Source organism: Anser cygnoides, chromosome 33 (assembly GCF_040182565.1).
Source record: "Anser cygnoides isolate HZ-2024a breed goose chromosome 33, Taihu_goose_T2T_genome, whole genome shotgun sequence".
Taxonomy (NCBI): Eukaryota; Metazoa; Chordata; class Aves; order Anseriformes; family Anatidae; genus Anser; species Anser cygnoides.
Window position 1 is genome coordinate 1560067 of NC_089905.1, and position 25729 is coordinate 1585795.

Below are 25729 nucleotides of genomic sequence, written 5' to 3' on the forward strand. Positions count from 1 at the left end.
AGCGGCTGTGGGGGCCCCAAGCACCCACAGGTACCCCCAGCAGCCTTGGGGGGGGCGAAAGTTGGGACCCGTGGGGACCCTGAGCACCCGTGGGGGACCCAGAGGAGCTGTGGGGACCCCCAGCACCCACGGGGACCCCTGGAAGCCTTGGGGACCCTCAGGAACCCCGTGGCCTCCCAGCAGCTCTGGGGACCCCCAGGACCTGGGGGGACCCCCAGAAGCCTTGGGTACCCTTACCCTTGGGAGTCCCCTCGGGTGGCCCCCCCAGCGGCTGTGGGGGACCCCCAGGACCCGGGGGGACCCTTGGGACCCCCAGAAGCCTTGGGGACCCTCAGGACCCCCCTGGACCCCCCCCCCAGCAGCTGTGGGGGACCCCCAGGACCCGGGGGGACCCCCAGAAACGTCGGGGGGACCCTTGGGGACCCCCGGGACCCCCGGTTGCAGGGTCCTGCCTTGCACAGGGGAGACCTTGGGGGGAGGGGGGGGGGGGTCTTTATGCCCCCCCCCCCCCACCGCGCACGCGCGGGGCCCGCCCCGGGGGCGGTGCCTCCCCCTCCCCGCCCCGGCCGGGCCGTTCCGTGCCGGGCCGTGCCCGCCGCCATGAGCGCCCCGGGGCCGGGGGGCCGGGGGCTGAGCTTCGCCGAGGGCCTCCTGAGGCGGCACGGCTGGAGGCAGGGTGCGGCCCGGGGCTGCTGGGGGTCCCCGGGGGTCCCCGGGGCTGCTGGGGGTCCCCGAGGGCCCCCCCGGGTACCGGGGGGCCGCGGGGATGCTGAGGGTCCCCGGGGGTGCTCGGGGTCCCCACGGGTCCTGGGGGTCCCCGTCGGTGCTGGGGGGCCGCGGGGGGTCCTGAGGGTCCCCACAGCTCCCAGGGGTCCTTGTAGGAGCCGGGGGGACTCGCGGCTGCTGGGGGTCCACAGGGGTCCCAAGGGTCCTCACACCTGCTGGGGGTCCTGAGGGTCCCCACGGCCCCCAGGGGTCCCCAGGGGTCCCCACAGGGGTCCCCACGGCTACCGGGGGTCCCCTGTGGGTGGCTCCCGAGAATCCCCACAGCTCTCAGGGGTCCCCACAGCTGCCGGGGGTCCCCGTGGCTGCTCAGGGCTCCCAGGGGTCCCCAGGGGTCTCAGGGGTCCCCGTGGCTCCTGGAGGTCCCCATGGGTGCTGGGGCACGGCGCCGCCCTCCACGGGCAAGCCACGCCGTGTCCTCATCCTTCGTGCGGCGGCACGGCTGGAGGCGCGGTGCAGCCAGGCCTGGGGCTCCCTCGGGGCTCCTTTCGGGTCCTTTCCCTTGAGAACCCCCCCCAGGGCATCCCCCCCCCTCGGGCCGCAGCCCCACGGAGCCCCCGGTTGCGTGGGGAGCCCCCGTGAGCGCCGCTCCCTCCGTCCACAGGCAAGGGGCTGGGCAAGCGGGAGGACGGCATCAGCCAGGCCCTCAGGGTGAGGGTGAAGTGCGACAGCGCGGGGGTGAGTAGGGCGACGGGAGGGGGCCAGCCCCGGTTGTGGCCCCAAAACTCACCCCGGGGGGTGTGCTGGGGGTCCTGGTGGCTGTCCCCTCTTTGGAGGGTCCCCCTGTCTGTCCCCTTTTTGTCCCGCCGTCTGTCCCCTTTTCGCCCCGCAGGTGGGTCACAACGCGGCCGAGCAGTTCTCCTTCCACTGGTGGGATCACGTCTTCAACGAGTCCGCGGCCAACATCGCTGTGGAGGACGGGCAGGTAGGGGGCGGCAGGGAATTTCACCGGGAAGAGGGGTTTGGGGTCGCCTTCGGGGTTTTTTGCAGCCCCTGAGGCGCGCAGTGCCCGGCGCAGCACGGTCCCCAGCGCCGCCGCCGCGGGGGGATGAAGGCAACAGGCGCAGACGAAACGCGCCCGTTTGCACCTCTGTTCCCGCAGGACGGCGTCCGCGTGAGGACCCTTGGTGAGCAGCGCGCTGGGATCAGCAACAAGAAGCCCCGCAAGGCCGCCGGCACCAGCTGCAAGCTGTACGGCCGCTTCGTGAAGGTGACGCCTCGGGACGCGGCTCTGCGAAAGCTGCCGCGAGCCGCGCGCCCCCCCCGCTCTGCGCCGCGGACTTGGCAGCCGCTTGCTGCTGTGGCCCCTTTGCAGCCCCTTTTTCCACGTCCCCCTTTCCCACGGCAGGCGGCCACGCTCACGGCACGCGGGGAGGAGCCGGCAAAGCTGCCTGCGGGCTCGGAGAGCAGCGAGGAGGAGGAGAAATTGGACCGCTCTTCGGCCCGGAGGCAAGGAGGGAGGGACAGGGGTGGCAGGGGGAGCCCTGCTGCGGCTCACGCCGGTGCTGGGGGTGACGCGTCCCGTCTGTGTCCCCAGGCTGACGGACGAGGAGCTGGTGAGAGCATGCGGGGGCCGCAGAGCACACAAGTGAGTGGCTGAGGGGGGAGCTGCGTTTTTGGGCTCCCCGCTCCTGGCAGGCTGGGCTCAGGGGGGCGCGTTCTGCCCCGGGGGGCGCCGGACCCCGCTGCGAGCACCCTAAACCTGGGGTTGTTGCAGGGGGGCCCGTCACGGCCTGACCATGAGCGCCAAGCTGGCGCGCCTGGAGGAGCAGGAGCGAGCCTTCCTCGCCACATACCAGCAAAAGAGGGAGCAGCCCCAGCCCGCAGAGCTGCAGGAGAAGAAGAAGAAGAAAAAGAAGAAAAAGAAACGGGCTGGAGATGGAGCTCAGGCTGAGGTGCCGCAGAGCTGCGAGCCAAGTGGAGAAGAGGAGGTGGAAGGAGAGGAAGAGAAGGTTGTGAAGAGAAAGAAGAAGAAAAAGAAGGACAAGGAAGAACTGGCTGAGACAGAATTACCTCTAGAAGAGGCAGAAGGGGCAGAGCAGGCTGGGCACAGCCCCAAGAAGAAGAAGAGGAAGAAGAAGCGGAGGGAGGAGGAGTGAATGCCGCCGGTACCGCCTGGCTGGGAGGGCACCAATCCTGCCTGCGGCACCGGTGGGCACCCAGAGCTGCGGCCGAGCCCTGCGTGAGCTGCGTGGGGCTCCTGGGCTTGTTGGGCTGGGGCTGGATGGAGTTTTGTTCCACCCACGGAGCCTTCCTCCGGCCTGGGGTGCGCTGAGATCCCCCCAAGCGCTAGGGCTGGGACGTGTTTGTTACGGGTCCACCGCCGAGGGACACAAGGGCAGAGCCCACCGAGCACTGGTTTGTTTCCCGAGGGCATCAATAAAACTTTATTGCAGTGAAACACTCCTGAAGTGCACCGTATGACAGATCCTGGATTGTGTCTAAACCTAGAAGCACTCAAATTAGGTTCTAACCCCAACCCCAGCCCTGGCAGCCTGCAGCAAACCTGGATCCCGCTGCCGGAGCTGGGTAGCACTGAAACCCCGCGCGGTGCTGAGCCTCCTCTTGGCGCAGAGCTGCACCTTTGGCAGAACTGGGCCCTGCTTGGCCGTGCCCGTGCCCAGCGCGGCCGCCCGAGCTCCCCCAGCCCTAGGTGAGCTGCAGGACGCAGTCTGTCCCCGGGTACGGGGGCAGGTTCAGCGCGTATTTCTTCTGCAGCGCCGCGGGCACGAAGCGGCCGCCCAGGAAGTGGTAGCGGCCGGCGAAATGCCGCGCCGCCTTCTTGGGCGCCGTCAGCGAGATGAGCATGTCGGGCTGCAGCCCGTCCGCCTTCCCCTTCTCCACGTCCCAGCCTGCAACGAACCCCAAAGCCGGGCTGGAGCAGGGGAAACCCTGTCCGGGCGCCTTCTGCCGCAGGGGTTCGGCCGCTACTCACCCGAGGGGATGTCGATGCTGGCCACGGGCACCGTGACGTGCTCGAGGGTGCTGAGGATGCTGCCGAAGGGCTCCCGCACTGCTCCCGTGAAGCTGAACCCAAAAATGGCATCCACCACCAGCCCGTAGAGCTCGTCGATGAGCGCAGCCTGCGGCGGGGGGGGAAAACCAGCCCCAGGGTGGGGGTACAGCCCCAAGGGGGGGCCGCGTGCCGTTTTGGGGTGCTATTTGCTCACCTCTGCCGGGAATTCGGAGAGGAAGGGGATGTCCATCTTCTGGCACTGCGTGGTCAGACCTTCAAACAGCGGCTTGTTGGGGCGCTTGGGGTAATAGACGGTGGGCTCGTAGCCCTGCGAGGACAAGGATGGAGCCGTTTGGGGGAGCAGAAACCCCAAACCTCGCGGGTCCTGGGACCCTGGGGGCAGGGGGCGAGGGCCGGCCCCGCTCCCCTCAGCCCCGTGCGGGACACTCACAAACATTTTCAGGTGGCGGGCGCAGACCAAGCCGTCGCCTCCGTTGTTGCCCGGCCCGCACACGACCAGCACGGCGGGGACGCTCTTGGTGAAGGAGCCGGGGGGGTACGCCTGGGGCGGGCGGGAGGGCAGGGTTACACCGGGCTGGGTGGGCACCCAAGGGTGCCGCTCCCCGCTTCCTCACCCACCTTGGCGATGGCGGTGGCGCAGCTCAGCCCCGCCAGCTCCATCAGCTGGTCCACGCTGAACTTGTACTCGGTGAAGAGCTCCTGGTCGATGGCCTGGGCCTCCTCCTGCCTGGGGGCGCAGCGGGCACCCGTGGGACCCCTTGCGGGCACCCGTGGGGACCCCAGCGCTACAGGACCAGGGCCAGCACGGGGGTGCCGCTGCACTAACACCCCCCACCCCACTTTCGCATTGCAAAACACCCAGGGACATGGGGTCAGCCCCCCCCTTGTACTTCCCCCACCCTCTCCAAGCCCCCTGCACCCTCTCCAAGCCCCCTGCACCCTCTCCAAGCCCCCTGCACCCTCTCCACCCCCCCTGCACCCTCTCCAACCTCCCCGCACCCTCTCCACCCCTCCACCCCCCCCGCACCCTCCCCACCCCCCCCGCACCCTCTCCACCCCCCCCTGCACCCTCTCCAACCTCCCCGCACCCTCTCCACCCCCCCGCACCCTCTCTGCACCCTCCCCCTGCACCCTCTCCACCCCCCCTGCACCCTCCCCAACCTCCCCGCCCCTCTGCACCCTCTCCACCCCCCCCCTGCACCCTCCCCAACCTCCCCGCACCCTCTCCACCCCCCCTGCACCCCCTCCACCCCCCTCCAACCCCCCCCCCAACCCACCCCCCCAAAAAAAAACGCCCCCTTACCCGAGGAAGCGCAGCCCCCCCGCGCTGGAGCCGTGCATGGCGCAGCGGGGGCGGCTCCAGTTCCAGCCCCGGCTCGGGCAGCGCCCCCCCCCCGCCGCCACCAGCAGCCCCAGCCCCAGCCCCAGCAGCCCCCGAGGACCCCGCATGCAGCGGCCCGGCCCGGCTCGGCCCTGCTCGGCCCGGAGCAGCACGGAGCGAGCGCAGGGGGCGGCCCCGGAGCCGGCTCCTCCCCGGGTTTCCCGGCTCGGGGCGCTGGGGGGGGCCGCTGGGGGGCGCTGGGGTGGGAGCGAGGAAGGGCGAGAGGCCCTCGAGCCGTTCTTGCTTTATTTTTGGGGGGGTTTCCAGCAAAACGGTGGAGGGCCGAGGGTCCGGAGGGTGCGCAGCCGAGGTCGGCTCCTGCTGTGGCCGTGCCGGTGGAAGGGGCCGCTTGTGGCCCCGGGGGGGCTCCCCGCCGCCCTCCTGCCGTCCCGCCGCCGTCATAGGAGGCTGCAGATGCGGGACGGCATCCCGCTGCCCCGGCCCGGTCCCCAAATCCTGCGAGGCACAGGGCGGGGGTGCAGGGTGGGGGCCACCGGGGGGTTTCGTAGGGCTGCCGGCACCCACCGCGGACCCGCCGCCCCGCCCGCGGGGCCAGGGTTTGGGGTGGGTTCCCCGGTGCCGGACCTCAGCGCCTGGGTGCCGCGAGTGGTTTTGGGGAGGGGGGGGGACGTGGGCGTTGCAAGGAGCTGCGGTGCCCAAATACCGCCCGAAAACCCCAGCCCGCGGCCCCGCACAGCACCTACCGCTCCGGGGAGCGCGGCCCCCGCGGTTGGTGCTCGCCGTGCCCTGTGAGACGCGGCGTGGGGACAGCGGCTGGGGGCACGGGGGCTCGGGTTTTGCTTCGGCACGCACCTCCCGGCCGCGGACGGGTGCTGTTCGGGTGCCTGGGAGCAAAGCACAGAGCAAAATGGGGAGCGCTGTGGGGCAAACGCTGCCCGATCCCGTTGCCACCAACCCGTCCCCACGTCCCAGCCTGAATTACCCCCGCGCCCACGCTCCCTCTGCTACGCGGCCTCTAAAATCCAACGTGTGATGCCAGCCAGAAGTGTTTTGGCCAGCCGTCGCCGCAGTCCCTACGTCCTGTCCCTGCGCAAGCTTCGGCTGAAATCCAGCACCGCCGTGGATGTTCGCCTTCATCCCGGAGCCTGCAGCAGGCCCCGGAGTGATGCCGCTCGCTGCGTTGCTTCTGCTGCTGCTGCAAGGGCTAAAAGGCAGCGGTTTGGTGCAGGGAGCCGTGCCTCTCACCCACCCGTTAACGTGGGGCTGGCTGCGACGCCCCGGAGGTGTGCTGGGGCCATCCTCATCCTCCTCGGAGCTGGCCGGGTGCCGGCGAGGGGCCTGGGGCTCCGCTGCGGGGTCGCGGGCCGGGGCTGCTGCTCCTGTGCCACCGGGGAGGAAGGGCGAACAGGCAGGAGGCCGGCACGAGCCGTGCCGAAGCCTCGCCTCTGGCTGAAAGCCACCGCGTGGCTCAGATGTCAGCTGGGTCGTAGTTGGCAAGAGGATGGGGTTCGGTTCTCCCCTCGCTGCTCGGATAATTGTTCCGGGAGGGTTTTTTTTTTTTTTTTACTTTGCTCCTCTCCCCGCTGCTGCCTCCCCACTCCTCTGCCCAGCACCAGGCGACGTGCCCCTCTGGTTTTTTTATTGCAAGTCAGGGAAAAAATGCTGATCCCGATTTCTGGAAGTCTGACTTTCTGAAAATCTCTCTTCCCAAGACTGTGGCCAGTGTGGGGGCAAACACAGCGTTTCCCTCTGCAGCACCCAGGGCACGTGGGCTCCACCCCAGGCGCACACTCTGCACCCTCTTACCTGGAATCCCAGGCTGTGCTCCCAGCGCAGGCTGGTGTGGCTCGTCCCCAACTTTCTCCCTGAAGGACCTGGGGTCGAGGGAAGGAAGATTTATCTCATGGCTGCTGCTGGGAACTCAGCCATGGAGGAGCGGGGGGCAGGACACCGGGCTCTGCCGGCGTGGCCGGAGCTTTCCTACTCACACCTCGCTTCCCCGGAGCCGTGTCCCACTGGCACGGGGCAGCACGGAGCAAAACTGCAGCGGGCTGAGGTCCTGCGGGGCACCGGCAGGGAGGACGGGTGGCCCGGGGGCCACACGCACGTGTCCCTGTCCGCCAAACCCCAAAGCAGGGCTCTGTCAGGAGAGGCGAGCAGCTGCACGCCTCGGGGAGACGGCAGAAAACGCACGCCTCCGGTGCAGAGCTTTGCTGGCATCCCCACCCCTGAGCAACCATCCCCGGCCCCATTTCTGCAACCCTGAGCTGGGGTCAGGCCCCATCTGGCTCCCAGCACCCAAACAGCCCCGGGGTGCTGCTCACCGGCACCGGGGCACCCCAACGTGAGGGGTGGCGGTGGAGGCAGAGCTGGTGCTGGAGGGCGCGGGTGAGCTGGCTGACGATCCGCTCGCCGGCCGCCCTGGGGGTGCCCTGCGGAGGAGAAAGCCCCCCCAGGTGAGTCTGTCCCCCAGGCGAGTCTGTCCCTGCGCTGGGGCTGGCGCTCACCACGCACCGGAGGGTCTGGCCCTGGGGTTTCCCTTACCGGGCAGTGGGACAGCAGAGTCAGGGCCTCCTGGTAGTGCCTGACGGCTTTCTGGGGGTTCCCCAGGTGGAAGCGGGCGGCTCCCAGCCCCTCGCATGCTTGCCACTGCCCCTGCACGTCCCCTGCGAGGTGAAGGGGACGGCGGTGCTGGCCGGCACGGCGCAGGGGAGGGAGCGTCGCTGATCCCCTTCGGACCCTTGGCTGGGAGCTGCGGAGACCCCGGCAAGGCAGACGGGGCCGTCGTGACCGGGATTTGTGTCCCCTTACCCGAATCCCGGAAGGCTTGCAGGGCGTGGAGGTAATTCTCTGCGGCAGCCTCGTGGTTCCCGAGCTGGCTGAAGGCGTACGCCAGGTTTCCGAAGCACTGCCCTTGGGCCCTCCGGTTCCCCACGGCACCTGCGAAGCGAGCGAGGGGGTCACATTTCGGAGCCAGAAGAGGGGATCACGAGAGACGCCGGCGCGAGCTACCGTGCAGCACCGCCGCTCGCCGGTGCAAGCCCAGGGCCGTGCCGAAGCTGCGCAGCGCGTTGCGGGCAGCGCCCAGGTTCTGCAGCAGTGCAGCCTCCCCTCGCCGCCCCAGCGTGCCCTGGCACAGGGCGAGGGCTCGCTCGAAGCTCTCGCTGGCCAGGGAGAAGACGTGGAGCTGGGAGAAGCCGAGGCCGACCTCGTTGTAGAGCTTCCCTGCGGGACGCAGAGGAGAAGCCGGGTGGGGATCGGCGCTTCCCAAGCGCCGGGAGCGAAGGGGCTGGCGCGGCGTTACCTCGCAGGGCCGGGTCGGCGATGCTGTCGCAGAGCGAGCGACACCAGGTGAGGATCCGTGCGATTTCTGCCGCCCCGAACCGCCGGCTCTGCAGCATGGAGCCGCTCGCCCTGCTCAGAGCCACCGCGGCGGCCTCGGGGCTCTCGGCCACCGCGTAGCTGCGCGCGGCCTCCAAGAAGCACCGGGCGGCTCGTGCTGGCTCCCGCATCCCCAGGTAGCAGCAGCCCATCTCCACCGCCTGGCTGCCGGCGCGGCACGGCCCGGCCGCTTTGCCAAAATACTCCAGAGCCTTTGGGAAGTCCCTGAGCCCCTCGTCAGCCGCCCCGATGTTGAAATAAAGCCCCCCGAGGGGTTCACCCTCTGCGGGCTGGGACTCGAGGAGGAATTTTAGGCCCTTTCTGGGCTTCCCAGCCTCCACGTAGGCAGCCCCCAGGTTGAAGGCGCAAACCCTGCGGAGCCGGGGGCTCGCGGTGCCCAGCGAGAGCAGGAACGCCTTCCTGAAGCACGCCAGGGCCCCCCGCACGTCTCGCAGCCCCAGCGCCCGGTGCCCGGCTTGCGTCAACCCCTCGATCTCGGCCGCTCGCCCCGCGGCACCGTTCCCCCCTTCCTCAGCTTCCTCCACCACCGCGAGCTTCTCCTTCCCTTTCTTCCGACTCTTCCTCCTCCTGGCCGTGGGGTCCACGGGGACTGCGGGGTCTGTGGGGGCTGTGGGGTCCATGGGGGCTGTGGGGTCCATGGGGGCTGTGGGGTCCGTGGGGGCTGTGGGGTCCGTGGGGTCTGTGGGGTCCATGGGGTCTGTGGGGCCTGTGGGGGCTGTGGGGGCTGTGGGGTCTGTGGGGCCTGTGGGGGCTGTGGGGGCTGTGGGGTCCGCGGGGGCTGTGGGGTCCATGGGGGCTGTGGGGTCTGCGGGGGCTGTGGGGTCCGCGGGGGCTGTGGGGTCTGTGGGGGCTGTGGGGTCCGCGGGGGCTGTGGGGTCCACGGGGGCTGTGGGCTGTGCTCTCAGTTCTGCAGCCATGGGCAGTGACACACCTGCAAGAAAGAAGCACCGAGCAGCCTGGCACAGCACAGCCAGAGTCCTGGCACTCCTCAACACAAGCAGATTCTATTGTTGTTGTTATTATTATTATTATTATTATTATTATTATTATTATTATTATTATTTTACTATTACCATTAGTATCATCATTATTATTATATCATTATATCATTATAATCACTATTACTATTATTATTACTACTCTTATTTTTTTTATTACCACCACCCTCCTCCTCACCACCATTATTATCATCATTACCATTATTATTCTTATTATCACTCATTATCATTACCACTCAGGTTTGTAGCCCGTTTGCTGCAAAAACAGGAGGAAAAACCTTCCCACGGGGGACCCCAGCCCGGCTTCTCTGCTCATCGCGTGCGCGGGCAGAGGGGAGGCGCGGCGGGGAAGGCTTTTATTTGGGGTTTTCTTTGAGGACCGCGTGCCGCCCGGCTGCACTTACTGTTGTCGTTTTAGGTTCCGAGCGGGCAGGGAGCGAAGCACGGCTCCCTGGGCGGAGGATGAGGCTTTCTGAGGTGTCCCCGAGTGCCACCTGGCCTCGCAGCCGGCTGGTGACGGCCACCGGCGGCCCTTGGGTGCCCGGGGAGCGGCAGGAACGCGGGGCCGAGGCCAGGGCTCCGCGGGGAGGGCTCGCTGCCGCAATGGCCCCGCAGGCTCCGGTTTCAGCTCCGCCACCATGGGGCCGTGCCGTGCCATGGTAACGGGGGCCTGCGGGCGCGTGGCGGCTGTGGCGGGTGGCCCAAGCGGCCACCTGTGGTGGGTGGCACAACTGGACGCTTGGGATGGGTGACACAATCGTCTGCTTGTGACAGGGGGGCGCGACCGGCCGCCTGGGGGCACGACCGGCCACCCGTGACAGGCGACACAACCGGCCGCTTGTGACGGGTGGCACAACCACTTGTGACGGGTGGCACAACCGGCCACCCCCGACAGGTGACACAAGTGGCGACTCGTGACGGGTGGCACAACCAGACGCCTGTGATGGGTGACAGAGCCATCTATTTGGGACAGGGGACACGACTGGACACCTACGAAAGTTGGCATAACCATCCACTTGTGATGGGTGACACAACCAGCCACCCGTGACGGGCGACAATAGTGCCCACTTGCGACGGGTGACACAACCAGCTGCTTGTGGTGGGTGGCACGACCGGCCACCTGTGATGGGTGACACAAGTGGCCGTAACGGGTGGCACAGCCGGCTGCTTGTGACGGGTGACACAAGTGGCCACCTGTGGTGGGTGGCACAACTGGACGCTTGGGATGGGTGACACAATCGTCTGCTTGTGACAGGGGGCGCGACCGGCCGCCTGGTGGCACGACCGGCCACCCGTGACAGGCGACACAACCGGCCACTTGTGACGGGTGGCACAACCAGGCCCTTGTGACGGGTGGCACAACCGGCCACCCCCGACAGGTGACACAACTGGCGACTCGTGACGGGTGGCACAACCGGACGCCTGTGATGGGTGACAGAGCCATCTATTTGTGACAGGGGGCACAACCGGACACCCACGACGGATGGCATAACCAGCCACCCGTGACGGGTGACACAACCACCCACTTGTGGCGGGTGACACAACCAGCCACCCGTGACGGGTGACACCAGCGGCCACTTGGGGCCAGTGGCACAGCAGGCCTCAGCCCCGCGCCGAGAACTACAAGTCCCGACAGCCCCCGCGCGGCCCCACGTGACCGCCCTGCGGCGGGAGATTCGAATCGCGGGCGGGGCCGCGGCTGCACCATGGAGGGAGCGGGGCCGGAGTCGCTCCGGAGTGAGCGGGGAGGGGGGCAACGGAGCGGGGGGGGGGTGCAGGGGGCGAGGAGGGGGCGGCAGGGCCGGGGTGGGGGTTTGGGGTCCGGGGGGCGGTTGTTTGTGGCTGGGAGGGGGGTTATTGGGGGCCGGAGGGGTTGATTTTGGGGCTGGGGGGGGGGTTATTTAGGGGCGGGGTGTGTGATTTTGGGGCTGGGGGGTTGATTTTTGGGGGCCGGAGGGGGCGGTTTTGGGGGTGGGGGTGTTTTGGGGGCCGGGGGTGTGTGGTTTTTTTTGGGACCGGGGTGGCGTGTTTTTGGGACCGAGGGTGTGCGTGTTTTTGGGACGAGAGGATGTGTTTTTGGGACTGGGGGGGTGTTTTTGGGGCTGCGTGTGGGGGTTTTTGGGACCGGGGGGTGGTTTTGGGACCGGGGGGGTGGTTTTGGGACCAGGGGGCTGTTTTTGGGGTTGTGTGTGTGTTTGACGTTTGGGGCTGGGGGGGTTGTGTTTTTGGGGCTGGGGCGTGCTGCTGTTGCCCCCAGCACTTTTGGGGTCCCCTGCCTATTTCCAGCCCCCCCCCCAAAAAACCTCCCCCAGCTGTGGGACCCCCCCAGCTCCCATTTGGGAAAGGGGGGAACTGGAAGCCTCCCTCCCGACCCCAAAAAGTGCCGAAAGCCCAGCTTTCCTTCGGCGACCTTCCTCCGAGGGGGGGGTTATGGGCACCCCAAACCCCCCCCGAGCGTGGGGGGGTGACGGGGGTCCCTGTGCCCCCCCAGATGAGCGCCTCACGGCGGACGAGATGGACGAGCGGCGGCGGCAGAACGTGGCCTACCAGTACCTGTGCCGCCTGGAGGAAGCCAAGCGGTGAGGCCGGAGCCCACCCCCCCCGCTTCAAAATAGACCCCAAATATTTTTTTTCTTGGGGGGGGGGGGAACGGGAAGAAGCCCCGTGGGGTGGGCATCCCCCTTCCCCCGTTACGGGGCAGCCGAGCCCCTCGCGAAGCGGCCCCGTAAGCACGGAGGGAGGGGGACGCGTCCCCTTTGGGCGCACCCTTCCCGTTTGGGGTGGCGTTTTGGGGTCCGTGACCCCCCCCCCTTTTCTCCCCCCCCTCCCAGCTGGATGGAGGCCTGCCTGGGCGAGGAGCTGCCCCCCCCCACGGAGCTGGAGGAGAGCCTGCGCAACGGGGTCCTGCTGGCCAAGCTGGGCCACTGCTTCGCCCCCGACGTGGTCCCTGCCAAGAAGATTTATGACCGCGAGCAGACGCGGTACAAGGCAAGTCCGCGGCACGGGGTGGGGGGGACCACGTTCCTCAGGGCCTCCACCCCCCCCCCAAAAAAAAAAACAACACAAGTTTTGAGGCATCCGGGCAATGTCTGCACGCAAAAAAGGGCTTCTCACTCAGCATTAAAAAAAAAAATCAGCAAAAAGCAAATGTGTTGCTCCGGCAGCTGATGGGGGGGGGTTCTCCTGGCTTTGGTGGCTGTGGGGCTTCCCTGGGGGGGGGGGGGTGCAAAGCCCCCAGCTGATGGGGCTCCGAAAATTGGGGGGAAGGGGCTGATTGCAGCGGCCTCGGGGTGTTTTGGCCTAGCGGGGGCTCCGAGCTGCCTTGTGCCGGGGGGAGATTTTGCCTTTTTTTTGTGCCTAACTTTGGGGTTTGGGGGAGACTGGGGAGGGGGAACCCCGGAGCTTCAGCCCAGCCTGATTTCACACCCCCCCCCCAGGCGAGCGGCCTCCACTTTCGGCACACGGACAACATCAACCACTGGCGCGACGCCATGAGCCGCGTGGGCCTGCCCTCGGTAAGGCGTCCCCGGGGCCGGGGGGCGCGCCGCCCCCCTGCGAAAACCCCCGCTGGAGGTGATGGTGGTGGAGGGGGGGGGGCTGCGTGGCATCGGGGGGGAAACGCCGGTGCCCGGAGGGGGGGCTTCGTCTCTCTCCCTCCCACCTTCGGCACCGTTTTCTCCGGGGGTTGGCTCGCCGCCGGTGCCGTTGGCTGCTTTTCGGAGGGGCGCGGTGGCGTTTGGTGGCACTCACGGCCACCTCGCCGTGCTGGCAGCTCTTCCACCCGGAGACCACCGACATCTACGACAAGAAGAACATGCCGCGGGTGGTCTACTGCATCCACGCGCTCAGGTGGGTCCGAAACCGCCGCGTTTGTTCCTGAAACGTCCCTGGGATCGCCCGGGGAGGTGGCCGCGGGCGTCGTGGTGGCACCGGGGCTGCCGCGCTCCCCTCTTCCCGTCCTGGTACCCAAAGGACCTGGAGCGGGGAGGGAGAGGTGAGACCCAGCGGTCACGGCGTGCGTCTGCTTCGTCTTCCAGCTTGTACCTCTTCAAGCTGGGGCTGGCTCCGCAGATCCAGGACTTGTACGGGAAGGTGGACTTCACAGGTACGGGACTGCTGCCCTCAGGTCCCCCTGGGGGAAGGGAGGAGGGAATAAAGAGCTGTCGGGAGCTTTCCCAAAGCTGCTCGGTGCCGCTGGGGGTTTGCTGCGCCCCTCGGGCTCGCCGGAGGAGCTCTGCTGCGGTGCGGGGCCGGGCGGTGACCCCTCTGCTCGGCTCCAGAGGAGGAGATCAACAACATGCAGCGGGAGCTGGACAAGTACGGCCTGCAGCTGCCTGCCTTCAGCAAGATCGGGGGCATTTTGGCCGACGAGCTCTCGGTGGACGAAGCGGCAGGTGAGGGGGTCCCGGGGGAGCGGTGCAGCGCGTCAGCCCGCTGCCGTCTCCGCCAGCAGCCAGCCCAGCTGGTGCCAAAACCCCTGGCGCCGTAAGGGACGCCACGGCCTCACGCTTCCCCATCCCACCCCGTCCCCAGTCCACGCCGCCGTGCTGGCCATCAACGAGGCGGTGGAGCAGGGGGTGGCGGCGCAGACGATGGAGGCGCTCCTCAACCCCAGCGCGATGCTGCTCGACCTGCGCCCGGGGCTGGCGGGCGCCTACCAGGAGGTGCTGCACCGGGCCAAGAGGGAGAAGGGCAGCAACGCCAGGAACAGGGTGAGGACGGCGCCGAGGGCCTGCGAGGGGGGCAGGAGCCGCCTGGTTGGAATCTGGGGGTAAAAAGCGATGGGGAAGGGTTTCTCTTTTGGGGCTGGTTGAGGGGGTTGGGTTGGGAAATGAGCCCAGAGCTCGGCAGGGCGGAAAGCTCAGGGGGGGCACCCCATCTGCAGCATCTGCGGGCGATTCCGGAGGGCGAGGACATCTACGACCGCTGCCTGACGCAGGCTGAGATACAGGGGAACATCAACAAGGCGAACGGTGAGCGTGGCGTTCCTGCTGGGGGGGCCCCAGGGTGCTGTCCCGGTGCTCCAGGAGAGCCTGGCTGGGGGCGCTGGGCGCGCAGACAGGAGCTGGGTGCTCAGAGCTGGCAGGGAGCGGGGCTGGGTGCGCGTTTCCGAGGAGAAATCAGTGGGGTTTGGTGAGGCTGGTGGTCTCAGCCACGGCTTGCTTCAATCCCGGAGGTGTGACCCGGCCTCTCTCCTAGTGCAAGGAGCTCTGGAGGACGTGGACGATGCCCTGGAGAGACAGGACGCACCGGCGCTGTACCGTGCGCTGCAGGACCCCGTCCTCGCCCTGCGCCACCTCCGGCGGGACAACCTCGACCGCTACCTGGAGCAGCTCGGCGCGGACCGGCAGCAGAAGGCCCTGGTAGTTGGGGTTGCACCTCGTGGCCGTGGGTAGCCGGGGCCAAGCAGGACCTGGGGCACTTGTAGATGCCTCCCCCTTTTCCTGCCTCCTGCAGGAGCTGGGCTACGTGGAGCTGCTGGAGCAGGAGGAGGTGGCCGCGGGCATCGCGGCGGCGAACGAGAAGGGCGAGGAGGAGCGAGCCAGTGAGTGGCCGCGGTGCACGGCGCCTTCGGCTCATCCCTGGCCGAGTTCCGCGGGGCTATGGGGGCACGGCCGCGTCCTGCAGCCCCGTCCCCTGGCGTCTCCCGCAGTGCTGCAGGCCGTGAGCCGAATCAACGCTGCCATCCGCCGCGGGACGCCGGACCGAACGCTGGAGGCGCTGATGGAGCCGGCGGCGCAGCTGCCCGCCGTGCACCCGCTCGCTGCCCCCCTGTACCAGCACCAGCTGGCCCTGCTGCAGCGCCAGCACCCAAGGGTGGGGGCTCCGCTTCCCAGCGGGGAATCTCGGCGCTTCCTGCACGATTGTGGGGGCTGCGGGATGGGGTGAAGGGGAGCGGCGGGGCCGTGCAGGGGCTCAGCATCTCCGCCTGCCCCGCGCAGGGCGAGCTGGTGCAGGAGGAGCTGTTTGTGGCCGTGGAGATGCTTTCAGCCGTGGCGCTGGTGAACCGAGCCCTGGACGCTGGGGACCCCGACGGGCTCTGGAGCAGCCTGGGCAGCCCTGCCCTGGGGCTGTCGGACGTGGAGGATGGAAACGCGCAGAGGTAAGGAGATGGCGCTGGCGTGATGGTCTGGGGAGATCCCCTGGGAGGGGACAGCCAGGGATCCTGGCGGCGCTGGGGCTTCTTCCACCAGCTGCCTCGCTCTGTGCCTCCCTTACCCCACCGGGGAAGCAAGGCAGCTGGTTCTGGCAGAAGGCTTCCCTGCTTAAAATGCTCTAAGCTATTGCCCCGTGTCCCTCCTGCAGGTATTTCGACGACTTACTGCAGCTGAAAGGCCAATTTAGGAAAGCAGGAGCGGAGTTCCTGACCTGGAACGACGTTCAGGACTGCGTGAACGCCACCAATTCAGCGGTGCAAGACGAGAACGACAGTGAGTCGTGCCCGCGTGGCGCGTGCTTGAGCAGATGCTTCTGCAAATCCCCAAGAGAGCCGGCGTGGGGAGAGACGCCGGAAAACCTCGTGCACCCCTGGGGCGCCGGGGGGCTGAGCCGCGTGTCCCCCCTTCCTTGCAGGAATCCTCGCCGTCCGGCTGATCAACGAGGCGCTGCTGCAGGCGGACCCCCAGAAGACGCTGGCGGCGTTGCTGCTGCCCGCGGCCGCCCTGCCCGGTGTCACCGTGTCCGCCGCTCGGCGCTACCACGATGTCCTCGCCCGGGCGCGGGCGCTGAAAGCCCAGGTGGGGTGGGAGCCGCGGGGCACCAAGGAGGAGGCACCCAGAGGGCGACGTGGCGTAAAACCACTTGGGTGGGGGCTCCCCAGCTTGCTAGACCCCCGTCTCTCCACCCCACAGGCCACCAAGGACGACAGAGCCGTCCTCTGGTGGGAGGAGATCCAGCGCGGGGTCTGCGGGGCCAACGAGGACGCGGCGGCAGCGAGGCGCAGTGAGTGCTGCCTGTGCCGCGGGAGCGGGGCGCTGCTGGGTGGGAAGGGGCCGCCGTCAGCCCCCCCCCTTTGCTCCCGCAGTGGCTCTGGGCACCGCCGCCATCAACCAGGCCATCAAGGAAGGGAAGGCGGCGCAGACGCTGCGGGTGCTGCGCAACCCCGATGTGGCGCTGCGTGGCGTGGTGGATGCCTGTGCCGCGGCGTACCAGGAGCAGCTGGCGGCGCTGGCGGCCACCAAGAGGCAAGCAGGTAGAGCCCGGGGAAGCAAAACCCTCACGGGGGGGACGGGGTCCTGGGGTGCTTCCCTGCCCCGGGGGGGACGGCGTCCTGGGGTGCTTCCCTGCCCCAGGAGCCCAGCGGGGGCCCCCAGCATCTCTCCATCGGTGTGCAGGGAACACGAAGCCTCGCTGGGTGCAGCACAGGCTGCAGGATGGTGCTGAGTACTTCCTGAGCCTGCAGACCTTCGAGGGCAGCTGGGAGCGGCCGCGCGACGGCGAGCTCTGCACCACGCACCTGAGCCGGGAGGAGATCCAGGTCCGGGGGGCACGGGGACGGGCAGGTGCTGGCAGCGCTGTCGGGTTGTGACCCGGTGCCTTGTGTCCCTGCAGTCGGTCATCACCCAAGTGACCGCAGCGCACGACCGCGAGCGCCTGTGGGCGTCCCACGTCCCCTTCGTGGTGAGGCTGCAGGCTCGGCTGCGAGGCTTCCTCGTCCGCCAGCAGCTCGCGGCGCGCTGGCGCGTCCTGCGGGAGGAGCAGCCGGCCGCCCTCCGCATCCAGGTGAGGCAGTCGGGATCCGTCCCACTGCTGCGAGCAGGGGATGCGAGCGGCTGGCGCCGCTTGCTGCATTTCCCCGGGGGGGTTTGGGGTGCCTGGAGCGAGTCCATGGTGCGTGGAGCACCGGGCACCTGCTGCTCCGTGCGTTCAGCAGCCAAGGCTCGCCTCGGGGGCTGTGAAGCGCTGATAAGGGGAGCGCACGGCTCGTTTTTCTCCCCGCAGTCGCTCGGGGCTCTGGTTTCGTCTGTTCTGTGCTGGGTGTTGTGGTTGCGTTGTCTCGTGCGTTCTCCAGGGCACCAGCCGGACGTCGCAGTGGCCTCGCGCGGGTCGGTAGCAGTTCTCTTCTCTCTCCAGGCTTGGTGGAGGGGGCAGAAGCAGCGCAGAGCTTACCTGGAGCGCCTGCGCTACCTGCGAGCCCACGCGGATGCTGCGGTCAAGGTCAGCCACCCTTCTTTGCCCTCTGCTCCCACTCTCGCATCCCCACCCGCCGGCGTTTCCCTCCCTGCCCGGTAAAAAAAAGGCACTGAGGGGGAGCAGAGCTGAGCCCCAGGGTGGCCGGGCAGCGCGTGGGGACGGGGAGGATGCGGCGTGGCAAACCTGGCTTTTGGCTGCAGTGCTGCGGGTCCTGCCCCAGGCGCTGTGCACAAACAGCAGGCGCTTGTTGCCAGCTCGCGTTAGAGGCATCGTGGCTCGCAAGAGCAGAGCTTTCCCTCCCCTTTCCCCCCCCCTGCTTGGCCTTGCTCTGCCCACGCAAGTCCCCGCGGGGTCGAATCGACGTCTCTCTCAGATCCAGGCGGGCGTGAGGATGTGGCAGGCTCGGAAAAGGTACCAGGAGAGGCTGCGCTACTTCAGGAGGAACGTGAGTGAGGGCTGGGGGCTGAGAGCGCTGCCCACCGCCGCGGTGAGGTCCTGGGGGCCCCTGAACGCGTGGCCAAGCCCCCAAGTGTGTGTGGGGTGGCTGGAGAGGAGGGAGAAGCTGCTGCGTCCTCGCGCAGGGCTGGGGGAAAGAAAAAGTGCCCGGCGCGTCTGCGTGCCAGGCTGGCGGGCTCCGGGGGGGAGCGAGGAGAGAAAAACCGCTCCGGTTCACTCAAAAGCCAGCAGGGGCTTCGAGATCGCCATCAGAGGGGAGAGAAGGGTTAGGGGAAGGTGCCTGCTGCCCGTGGGCACGTGAAATGCAGCGCTTGCTGGCGTGCAGCACCTCATGAGGCCGAGGGTAGCGTCCTGAGATCCCTGTGGGGTTTGGGGTGCCCCCACCACGGGCACCGGCGGGTCCCCGGTCCTGGCGCTGCCCGGCTCGCCGCAGGGCTGCATCCCCCACCCCTCATTTGTCTCGGCAGGTTAAAGCCGTAATTAAAATCCAGGCTTTTGTGAGAGCCAACAAGGCCCGCGGGGATTACAGGATGCTAGGTAAGTGCCTGCTCGTCTCCCCTCCGAAGCGACCCCGGTTAATCGGGGAGGGGACCCTGCCCCTCTCCGCTGGGGGCCGCGGCGCTCATGGGGCGCCGTGCCCGGCTGCAGTCCACGCCAGGAGCCCGCCGCTGAGCATCGTCCGGCGCTTCATCCACCTGCTGGAGCAGAGCCAGCAGGACTTTTGGGAGGAGGCCGAGGTGCTGCGGCTGCGGGAGGAGGTGGTGAAGAGGATCCGGGCCAGCCAGCAGCTGGAGAGCGACCTGGACCTCATGGACATCAAGATCGGGCTGCTGGTCAAGAACCGGATCACGCTGCAGGTCGGGAGCGCGGCGCGAGCTCCGTGGCCTCCCCGCGGAGGCTGGGCTGAAGTCGGAGCTTGCCACGGCCGCTCTGTCCTCGTTGCAGGAGGTGGTTTCCCACTGCAAGAAGCTGACCAAGAAGAACAAGGAGCAGCTCTCGGAGATGATGTCCCTAGACAAGCAGAAGGGGCTCAAGTCGCTCAGCAAGGAGAAGCGGCAGAAGCTGGAGGCTTACCAGCACCTCTTCTACCTGCTGCAGGTGAGGCTGGCGGCGCTCGGCCGTGCCCAGCACGACGGGAGGACCCCGGTCCCGCACCGCTCCGTGGCGCTGGGGCTTAGCGGGGTGCTCGCCGTCCCTCCCTGCAGACCCAGCCCGGGTACCTGGCCAGGCTGATCTTCCAGATGCCCCAAAACAAGTCCACCAAGTTCATGGAGTCGGTGATCTTCACGCTTTACAACTACGCGTCCAACCCCCGGGAGGCTTACCTGCTGCTCCAGCTCTTCAGGGCGGCGCTGCAGGAGGAGATCAGGTGGGTGGCTGGGGGTGCCCCGATTTGGGGACAAACTCAGAAAAAGCCTGGCCTGGAGACGTCAGCAGGGACGTGGTGGTTCCCTCCAGCTGCTGGCTCCTTGCCTCCCTTCACAGCCCTGTGTCGGGGAACAACTGAGCCGGTTCCTCCTCTCCTTCCCACCTCTCCCCAGGTCCAAGGTGGATCACATCCACGACATCTTGACGGGGAACGCCACGGTGATCCGGCTGGTGGTCAGCTTCTACCGCAACGCCCGCGGGCAGAACGCCCTGCGGCAGATCCTGGGCGGCCCGGTGCAGGAGGTGCTGCAGGACAAGACCCTCAGCATCCGCACCAACCCCGTGGACATCTACAAGGCGTGGGTCAACCAGACGGAGTCGCAGAGCGGGCAGAAGAGGTCAGGAGCAGGGTAAGGGAGCTCAACCCAGCCACAGGGGGATGGGACGGTGATGGGGACCTTGTCTTCTGCCTGCAGCAAGCTCCCTTACGAGGTCAGCCCTGAGCAAGCTCTCAGCCACCCCGAGGTCCAAAGACGGCTCGATATTTCCATCCGTAACCTTCTTGCGACGACAGACAAGTTCGTCTCTGCCATCACCTCTTCCGTAGACAAAATCCCGTATGTATCCGAGGGGTGCTGGGCACGGCCCCGCAGGGCTCTCAGCTGGAAGGCAGCTTCAGCAAGGTCCTAGGAAGGGAGCTTGGGCCATGGGGGGGGGCTGCTTGTCCCATTATTGAGCTGCCAGCAAGGAGAAATCCCAAAATAATCGGTTCCTGCTCTTCCACTAACGCCCTGTTGGGTTGGTGCTCTTTACCTCTGGATTTGAGCGCTTTGCTGTCGGTGTTGGGTGCCCGCAAGGAAGAAGCTGAGCTTTGAGGGAGTCCCAGGATGAGGGCTTTTAGGGAGATTTGGGCTGGCAGCTGGGCAGGAGAAGGAGCTGAGGGACGATGCGTGCTGACGGACCTCTCCCTGCCCTCTCTCCAGCTACGGCATGCGCTACGTGGCCAAAATCCTGAGGACATCCTTGGCTGAGAAGTTCCCCAAAGCCTCGGAGGAGGAGGTCGACAAGGTGGGGACCTGTGCTGCTTGGTGGGGTTGGAACCTGCGTGCCCAGGGGAGCCAGGATCTTGTTTAGACACACGTGTTGGTTGCCATTTCCCTCTTGACTTAAAAATGCCTTGAAGTCTGAACGTTTTCCCGGAGCAGCGAAGGAAATGCCAACCATGGGCTCTTCCCTGCACTGATGTCCCCTCCGGGAGGGTCCCACCCTGCGGTGCGGGGACAAGGCGGCCTTCCCTGCTGAGCTCCTGCCGTGGTCTCCGACACCTGGCTGTCCTGTGCCCTAGGTCGTGGGGAACCTGCTCTACTACCGCTTCATGAACCCAGCGGTGGTGGCCCCCGACGGCTTCGACATCGTGGACATCTCGGCTGGGGCGACGCTGCACCCCGACCAGCGCCGCAGCCTGGGCTCCGTCGCCAAAGTCCTGCAGCACGCGGCCGCCCGCAAGGTCTTCGATGGGGAGAACGCCCACCTCTGCGCGGTCAACCGCTACCTGGAGGACACCCACGGCAAGTTCAGGTGGGCTCCGGGTCGGCACCGGGGCGCGGGGGGTGGCGGCGGTGTCCCTGGGGCTCACCGACGCCGCCGGTCCCGCAGGAGGTTCATCGCCGCCGCCTGCCGCGTCCCCGAGCCCGAGGAGAGGTTCAACGTGGACGAGTACTCGGAGATGGTGGCGGTGGCCAAGCCGGTCATCTACATCACCGTTGGGGAGCTCATCGACACGCACAAGGTGAGGGCGTGAGGCCACCTGCAATAGGTTTGGTGTAAAACAGCCTCAGCAGCCGCTGGAGCTCAGGAGATCCGCGTGGCGCCGTACCGAGGCAAGCTCCTGGTTCCCTGGTGACTCCTGTTGTCTCCCTGTTGTCCCCAGCTGCCAGCGTGGGGCATTGGTGTCCCAGATCCCACCCGTGTAACTTCGTAATTCCCAGCAGAGACTCGTGAGCTCTTTGCTGCCAGCCGTGGGGCTGAATCCCACCCCATCTCGCCGGGCAGGGCGAGTGGTCCCATTTCTGCTGTCCCCAGCTCTTTGGGCTTTTTTTCTGCTGTGGTTTGTCCCGTTCCCCTGTACGCCAGCACGAGCACAGCTCCTCCTGGACTTCTTTTTAAACAACAGATCCATATTTTGTGGGATTCTTTGCTGTTTGTCTTCCCCTGAACCTCCTAACTTTGCGCACAAGAGGGGATTGCGAAGGGACTTCCACATTCGCATCGTTCCCTGGGGGTTTTTGATCATAGCCCTGCTTCTTCACGCGCCCGTTTGCCACCGACTCTTCTCCCTTGCACCACCCAGCTCCTGCTCGAGCACCAGGACTCCATCGCCCCGCACCATGGGGATCCCCTGCACGAGCTCCTGGAAGACCTCGATGAGCTTCCCACCGTCCAGTCCCTCGTCGGTACGTAGCGCCCGGCCCCTCGTCGGCACGGAGCGGGTCTCGAGAGCTTCAGCATCTCCCGGAGCCGCTGCAGGCAGCGCCTCGTGCCGGTCACAGCCTTCCCCGCGCACCGAGCGGATCCCATCTCCCTGCCAAGCCCCCGCTCCAGCTCGCCGGGGCTTTGCCGAGCAGTTTTTGCAGAGGTTTCTGCCACGTCGGCGTTTGGCAGCCTGGGGTTGTGCAGGACCGGAGCAGCAGGGACGTGCCCGTGGTAGGAGGCAGAGCGTGGTGCCTGCCTTATCTCGCCGGGGAGGTTTAATCTCCCGGTAATTACGTGCTGTCCTTCGGCCTGGGGAGGGCAGCAGCTCTGCACACCCATCACGGGACGGAGGGGAGGGATGCGTGCTTTTGTTTTTTGGCTTTGTGGTGTTTTTTTTTTCCTCCCCACGAAGCTCTAGCACGGTGGCTCTGGGCACGACCCTGCGCTGGGCAGGGGATGCCGGCTCCGCTCCCCGACCCCGCTCTGCTCTGTGCCCCCCAGGGGAGAGCGCTCCCAGCTCAGCGGAGAGCAGCGCCGGGGCCGTGCTCGCCCAGCTCAGCAAGATGGAAATCTCCCTCACCCTCTCCGGCAAGCCACTGTTGGAGGCCAGCAGCGAGGAGAGCGACGCCAGGAGCTTGCTGCTGAGGTGAGCACGGGCTCCTTGGGGACAGACAGACAGCGACGGCCACCCCATAGCCTGGGCCGTTCGGGATCCTGGGCGTCTCTGGGGGCAGGAGGCTCGAGGGGAGCAAAAAAATCCCTTGGAAGGCACCTGAATAACCCACAGCTGCCACAGCGGTGTGGAGCAGGCGCCCGACCTCTCTCTTGTCCCCAGCACCAAGCAGATGCTGGTGGACGTGATCCAGTCCCAGCCAGGAGGGTCCCTGCCAGAGATCCTGCAGACACCGGCTTCGGACCTCGAGGTAGGATGGGCATGAGATAAAATCACGATCACATGGGGAAGAGGCAAGCAGGCTGCGAGCACTACGCCGTCCTGCCTTGCTCGACGGCTTGGCTCCTGCTCGTGTGCTCCAGCAGTGGCCGGCTCGTTTTTTTTGGAGAGCCTGGGGCTGGGGTCAAAGCGTGGGCTGGGAGCTGGTCTGCTCCATCTGCTGGGGTCCCAGTCCAGTCCCTCGCGTCAAACGTCCCCCTCCTGGTCCCCAGGAAGCCTCCCACGAGCACCTGATGCGCAGGCGAGCGCTGCGGGATGCCCAGACCCCCGACAAGCTGAAACGCAACCGCTCGCTGGCCGCCAACAGCCAGCTCTCCATGGAGGAGAAGAAGCGCAAGATCGTCCGCAACCTGCGGCGCTTGGAGAGCCTGGGGCTCGTGGACTCTGCTCATCAGTACCAGGAGCTCGTTAACGAGCTGGCCAAGGTGGGCTGGGGCTGGGGCGGCCCTTCAGGTGCACTCAGGGGCGATGGGAGGACTTTATCCGTGCAGCACCGCTCCGAGAGGGGAGGCTGCCTCCTGAGCCCACCCACCACCGTGCTCTGCTGCTCCGTTAAAGCTCCCCGCGAGCTCTGTCAGCTTCAGAGGCTTCGCTTTCCTCCAGGACATCCGCAACCAGCGGCGCTACCGGCAGCACCGCAAGGGCGAGCTGCTGAAGCTGAGGCAGACCCTGCAAGGCCTCGACTCCAAGACCCTGTTTTATGAGGAGCAAATCGATTACTACAACCAGTACATCAGGACCTGCCTCGACAACCTGGCAGCCAGTAACAGGTGCGGATATAGATATATTTTTTTTTTTTTCAAGGAAAAACTCCAATAATTGAAATATATATGTCATTTTGCGTTCCTAGCTGGATTTTGTGATGAGCAACGGGGACTTTCCCCGTGGCCGGAGCTGAGCGCGTGGTCCCTTCTCTTCCAGGGCCAGCGGGAAGAGCAAGAAGCTGCAGCCGCTGCGCTACACGGCGGCGCGGCTCTTGGAGAAGGGCGTGCTGCTGGAGATCGAGGACCTGCCGGTCAGCCAGTACGTACCCCTGCCCCCGGGGGGGAGAGCTGTGGCAGCACAGAGCTCGGGCACAGGGAGGGAGGTGGCAGGGGTGCGCCGGAGCCGTGGGCACCCCAGGGATGGGGAGAGTTGTTCTGGGCATCTCTGGGACGGAGCTGGAGGTGGGTTTGGGGTGTGGATCCGGCCTTAGCCGTGCTTTTGGGGCTGCAGCGAATGCGTGACCTGCTCCGTGGTCGCCTCGGGCTGCGTTAGAGCCTCGAAGCCCCCCCTGGGCAGCGGGTGCCTCCCTTCCCTCCAGGTTCAGGAACGTCATCTTCGACATCGTGCCCTGCGAGGAGTCCGGGAGGTTCCAGGTGAAAGCCAAGTTCATGGGGATCGACATGGAGAGGTTCCAGCTGCACTACCAGGTGGGGAGCTGGGGGCTGGGGGGGGGGTCCTGCCCCAGGGACGGGGCAGTCGTGCTGTGGGGACGCCTCCCCCTGCCCCATTTTCCCCTACGCGGGGGGCCCATGGTGACGGCCGCCCCTCCTGCAGGACCTGCTGCAGCTGCAGTACGAGGGCGTAGCCGTCATGAAGATGTTTGACAAAGCCAAAGTCAACGTCAACCTGCTCATCTTCCTCCTCAACAAGAAGTTCTTCAAGAAGTAACAGGAGGGGGGGGCAGGGGGCACTGGGGGCGATGCAAACCTGCCAGGGCCCCTCTTTTCTGCGTGCATGCGGCGTGCTTCTGCTCCCGTGGCAAACGGCGTCGGCCTGGGGGAACGGAGGGCTTGGGCACCCCAAAATCCCACCTGTGTGTCCCCCGGGAGCAGGCGTGAGCCCTGCAAGAGCAGAGGCTGCAGCTGCTGCGGCTTTGCAGCGTAGCTTGTAAAAAAAAAATAATAATTTAGGTTTGGGGGATACTGAACGGCGTCGTGGCTGTTTAGTTCCCGCGTTGCTAACGGCTGGCTGCTTGAGGACACTACGGAGCTCTGGACACTAGGCACGTTTTTAGTGATGCCATCAAGGTTCTCTAATTTTTTTTTCTTTCACTATTTTTAAAGACGGGGAAGGTCAGAATGAGACTCGCCTCCCTCTCTGCACGCTCCCTATAACACAGAGGCGATAAGGGCTTGTGCGGACGCCCCTGCACTGTTCGCTAGTAAACCGAGTGCAATAAGTGATATTCCTTTGATTTTTTTTTCCTCCCTTTTAGCTGAATTTCAGTGCCTGCTCTCTGGCTGAGGTGGGTGGAGTGGGATCGCTCCTTCTAAGACTGCCACGGCTGCTCTTAAAGCACTTTCTCCAGGAGCTCCTGCCCCATCGCAGGGATGGGGGAAAAGGAGCTGGTACTGGTCCCAGGCACCCTTGGGAGCTTTTTTTAGGACCTGAGGCAGTCCCCATTGCTGCTTCAGCTCCTGCAGTGAGGACGAGCCCTTGCTTGGGCTCAGCGGTACCGAACGTAGCGAGGGCTAGGCTGTCTGTCTGTCTTGTCTCAAGAAGGTTTTTACGTCTTGTCCTGTCTGTGAGGTTTTTATGGATTTTTTTTTTGTCCTGTAAAAGCTGCAACCGTTTTACCCCTGTGCTGCCCTTGCTCATTTACTTTAAATAAAGATGTATAAGAAAGGAAAAACTGCTCTGGCTCCTTCCCCCTCCTTCCGCCAGGCTCGGTGCTCTCCCCCTGCACCCCAGCCCCAGGGGGTGCTGCCCCCCGGCCCCCCACCCTGCAGCATCCTCCCCCGGGAGCCGGGTCCTGGCTCCCTTGGAGCGGTGCTGAGTCAGCTGCTGAGGCACCGACTCAGCTCTTGCAGGGGGAATTTAGGCCACTTTCAGACGAGCTTAATTCTTAAATAAATACTATG

The 25729-nt window shown here is 66.4% G+C and overlaps 4 protein-coding genes across 14 annotated transcripts; 2 read left to right on the forward strand and 2 right to left on the reverse strand.

Moving 5' to 3' along the window:
• The first annotated feature begins 540 nt into the window (after positions 1 to 540).
• LOC125181017 (G patch domain-containing protein 4) lies at positions 541 to 3187 on the forward strand. The gene is made up of 7 exons (XM_066986225.1): positions 541 to 676; positions 1388 to 1461; positions 1616 to 1708; positions 1886 to 1993; positions 2132 to 2232; positions 2321 to 2371; positions 2501 to 3187. The coding sequence occupies exons 1-7, from the start codon at positions 601 to 603 to the stop codon at positions 2880 to 2882; spliced, it is 885 nt and encodes a 294-aa protein (XP_066842326.1). The 5' UTR covers positions 541 to 600; the 3' UTR covers positions 2883 to 3187.
• Positions 3143 to 5266, reverse strand: NAXE (NAD(P)HX epimerase). 2 transcript variants are annotated; one of them, XM_066986226.1, is made up of 6 exons: positions 5064 to 5266; positions 4379 to 4517; positions 4191 to 4301; positions 3954 to 4067; positions 3719 to 3866; positions 3143 to 3635 (listed from the first exon to the last, which is right to left on the reverse strand). In XM_066986226.1, the coding sequence occupies exons 1-6, from the start codon at positions 5207 to 5209 to the stop codon at positions 3433 to 3435; spliced, it is 861 nt and encodes a 286-aa protein (XP_066842327.1). In that variant the 5' UTR covers positions 5210 to 5266; the 3' UTR covers positions 3143 to 3432. The 2 variants fall into 2 exon arrangements, with proteins under 2 accessions (XP_066842327.1, XP_066842328.1); XM_066986227.1 differs by having other exon boundaries at positions 4379 to 4487; positions 5064 to 5263.
• Positions 5267 to 5400: 134 nt separating this feature from the next.
• On the reverse strand, positions 5401 to 10955 carry TTC24 (tetratricopeptide repeat domain 24). Of its 10 annotated transcripts, XM_066986205.1 has the most exons (11): positions 9907 to 10955; positions 8407 to 9435; positions 8115 to 8327; positions 7914 to 8042; positions 7647 to 7768; positions 7427 to 7534; positions 7091 to 7161; positions 6909 to 6976; positions 6085 to 6481; positions 5846 to 5986; positions 5401 to 5597 (listed from the first exon to the last, which is right to left on the reverse strand). In XM_066986205.1, the coding sequence occupies exons 2-11, from the start codon at positions 9419 to 9421 to the stop codon at positions 5540 to 5542; spliced, it is 2322 nt and encodes a 773-aa protein (XP_066842306.1). In that variant the 5' UTR covers positions 9422 to 9435; positions 9907 to 10955; the 3' UTR covers positions 5401 to 5539. The 10 variants fall into 10 exon arrangements, 9 of the variants coding, with proteins under 9 accessions (XP_066842306.1, XP_066842305.1, XP_066842307.1 ...); XM_066986204.1 differs by lacking the exon at positions 9907 to 10955 and having other exon boundaries at positions 7091 to 7215; positions 8407 to 9211; XM_066986206.1 differs by lacking the exon at positions 9907 to 10955 and having other exon boundaries at positions 6352 to 6481; positions 7091 to 7242; positions 8407 to 9211.
• Positions 10956 to 11079: 124 nt separating this feature from the next.
• Positions 11080 to 24671, forward strand: IQGAP3 (IQ motif containing GTPase activating protein 3). The gene is made up of 38 exons (XM_066986203.1): positions 11080 to 11239; positions 11994 to 12081; positions 12334 to 12490; positions 12940 to 13017; positions 13275 to 13351; positions 13540 to 13607; positions 13783 to 13896; positions 14036 to 14214; positions 14388 to 14475; positions 14702 to 14865; positions 14960 to 15047; positions 15156 to 15319; positions 15445 to 15605; positions 15809 to 15933; positions 16076 to 16239; positions 16354 to 16444; positions 16527 to 16694; positions 16837 to 16979; positions 17054 to 17224; positions 17576 to 17659; positions 18009 to 18080; positions 18559 to 18628; positions 18740 to 18948; positions 19037 to 19189; positions 19297 to 19460; positions 19633 to 19857; positions 19936 to 20076; positions 20443 to 20527; positions 20805 to 21037; positions 21116 to 21248; positions 21810 to 21912; positions 22433 to 22577; positions 22767 to 22854; positions 23096 to 23308; positions 23487 to 23653; positions 23805 to 23906; positions 24187 to 24295; positions 24423 to 24671. The coding sequence occupies exons 1-38, from the start codon at positions 11209 to 11211 to the stop codon at positions 24534 to 24536; spliced, it is 4929 nt and encodes a 1642-aa protein (XP_066842304.1). The 5' UTR covers positions 11080 to 11208; the 3' UTR covers positions 24537 to 24671.
• Positions 24672 to 25729: the final 1058 nt, after the last annotated feature.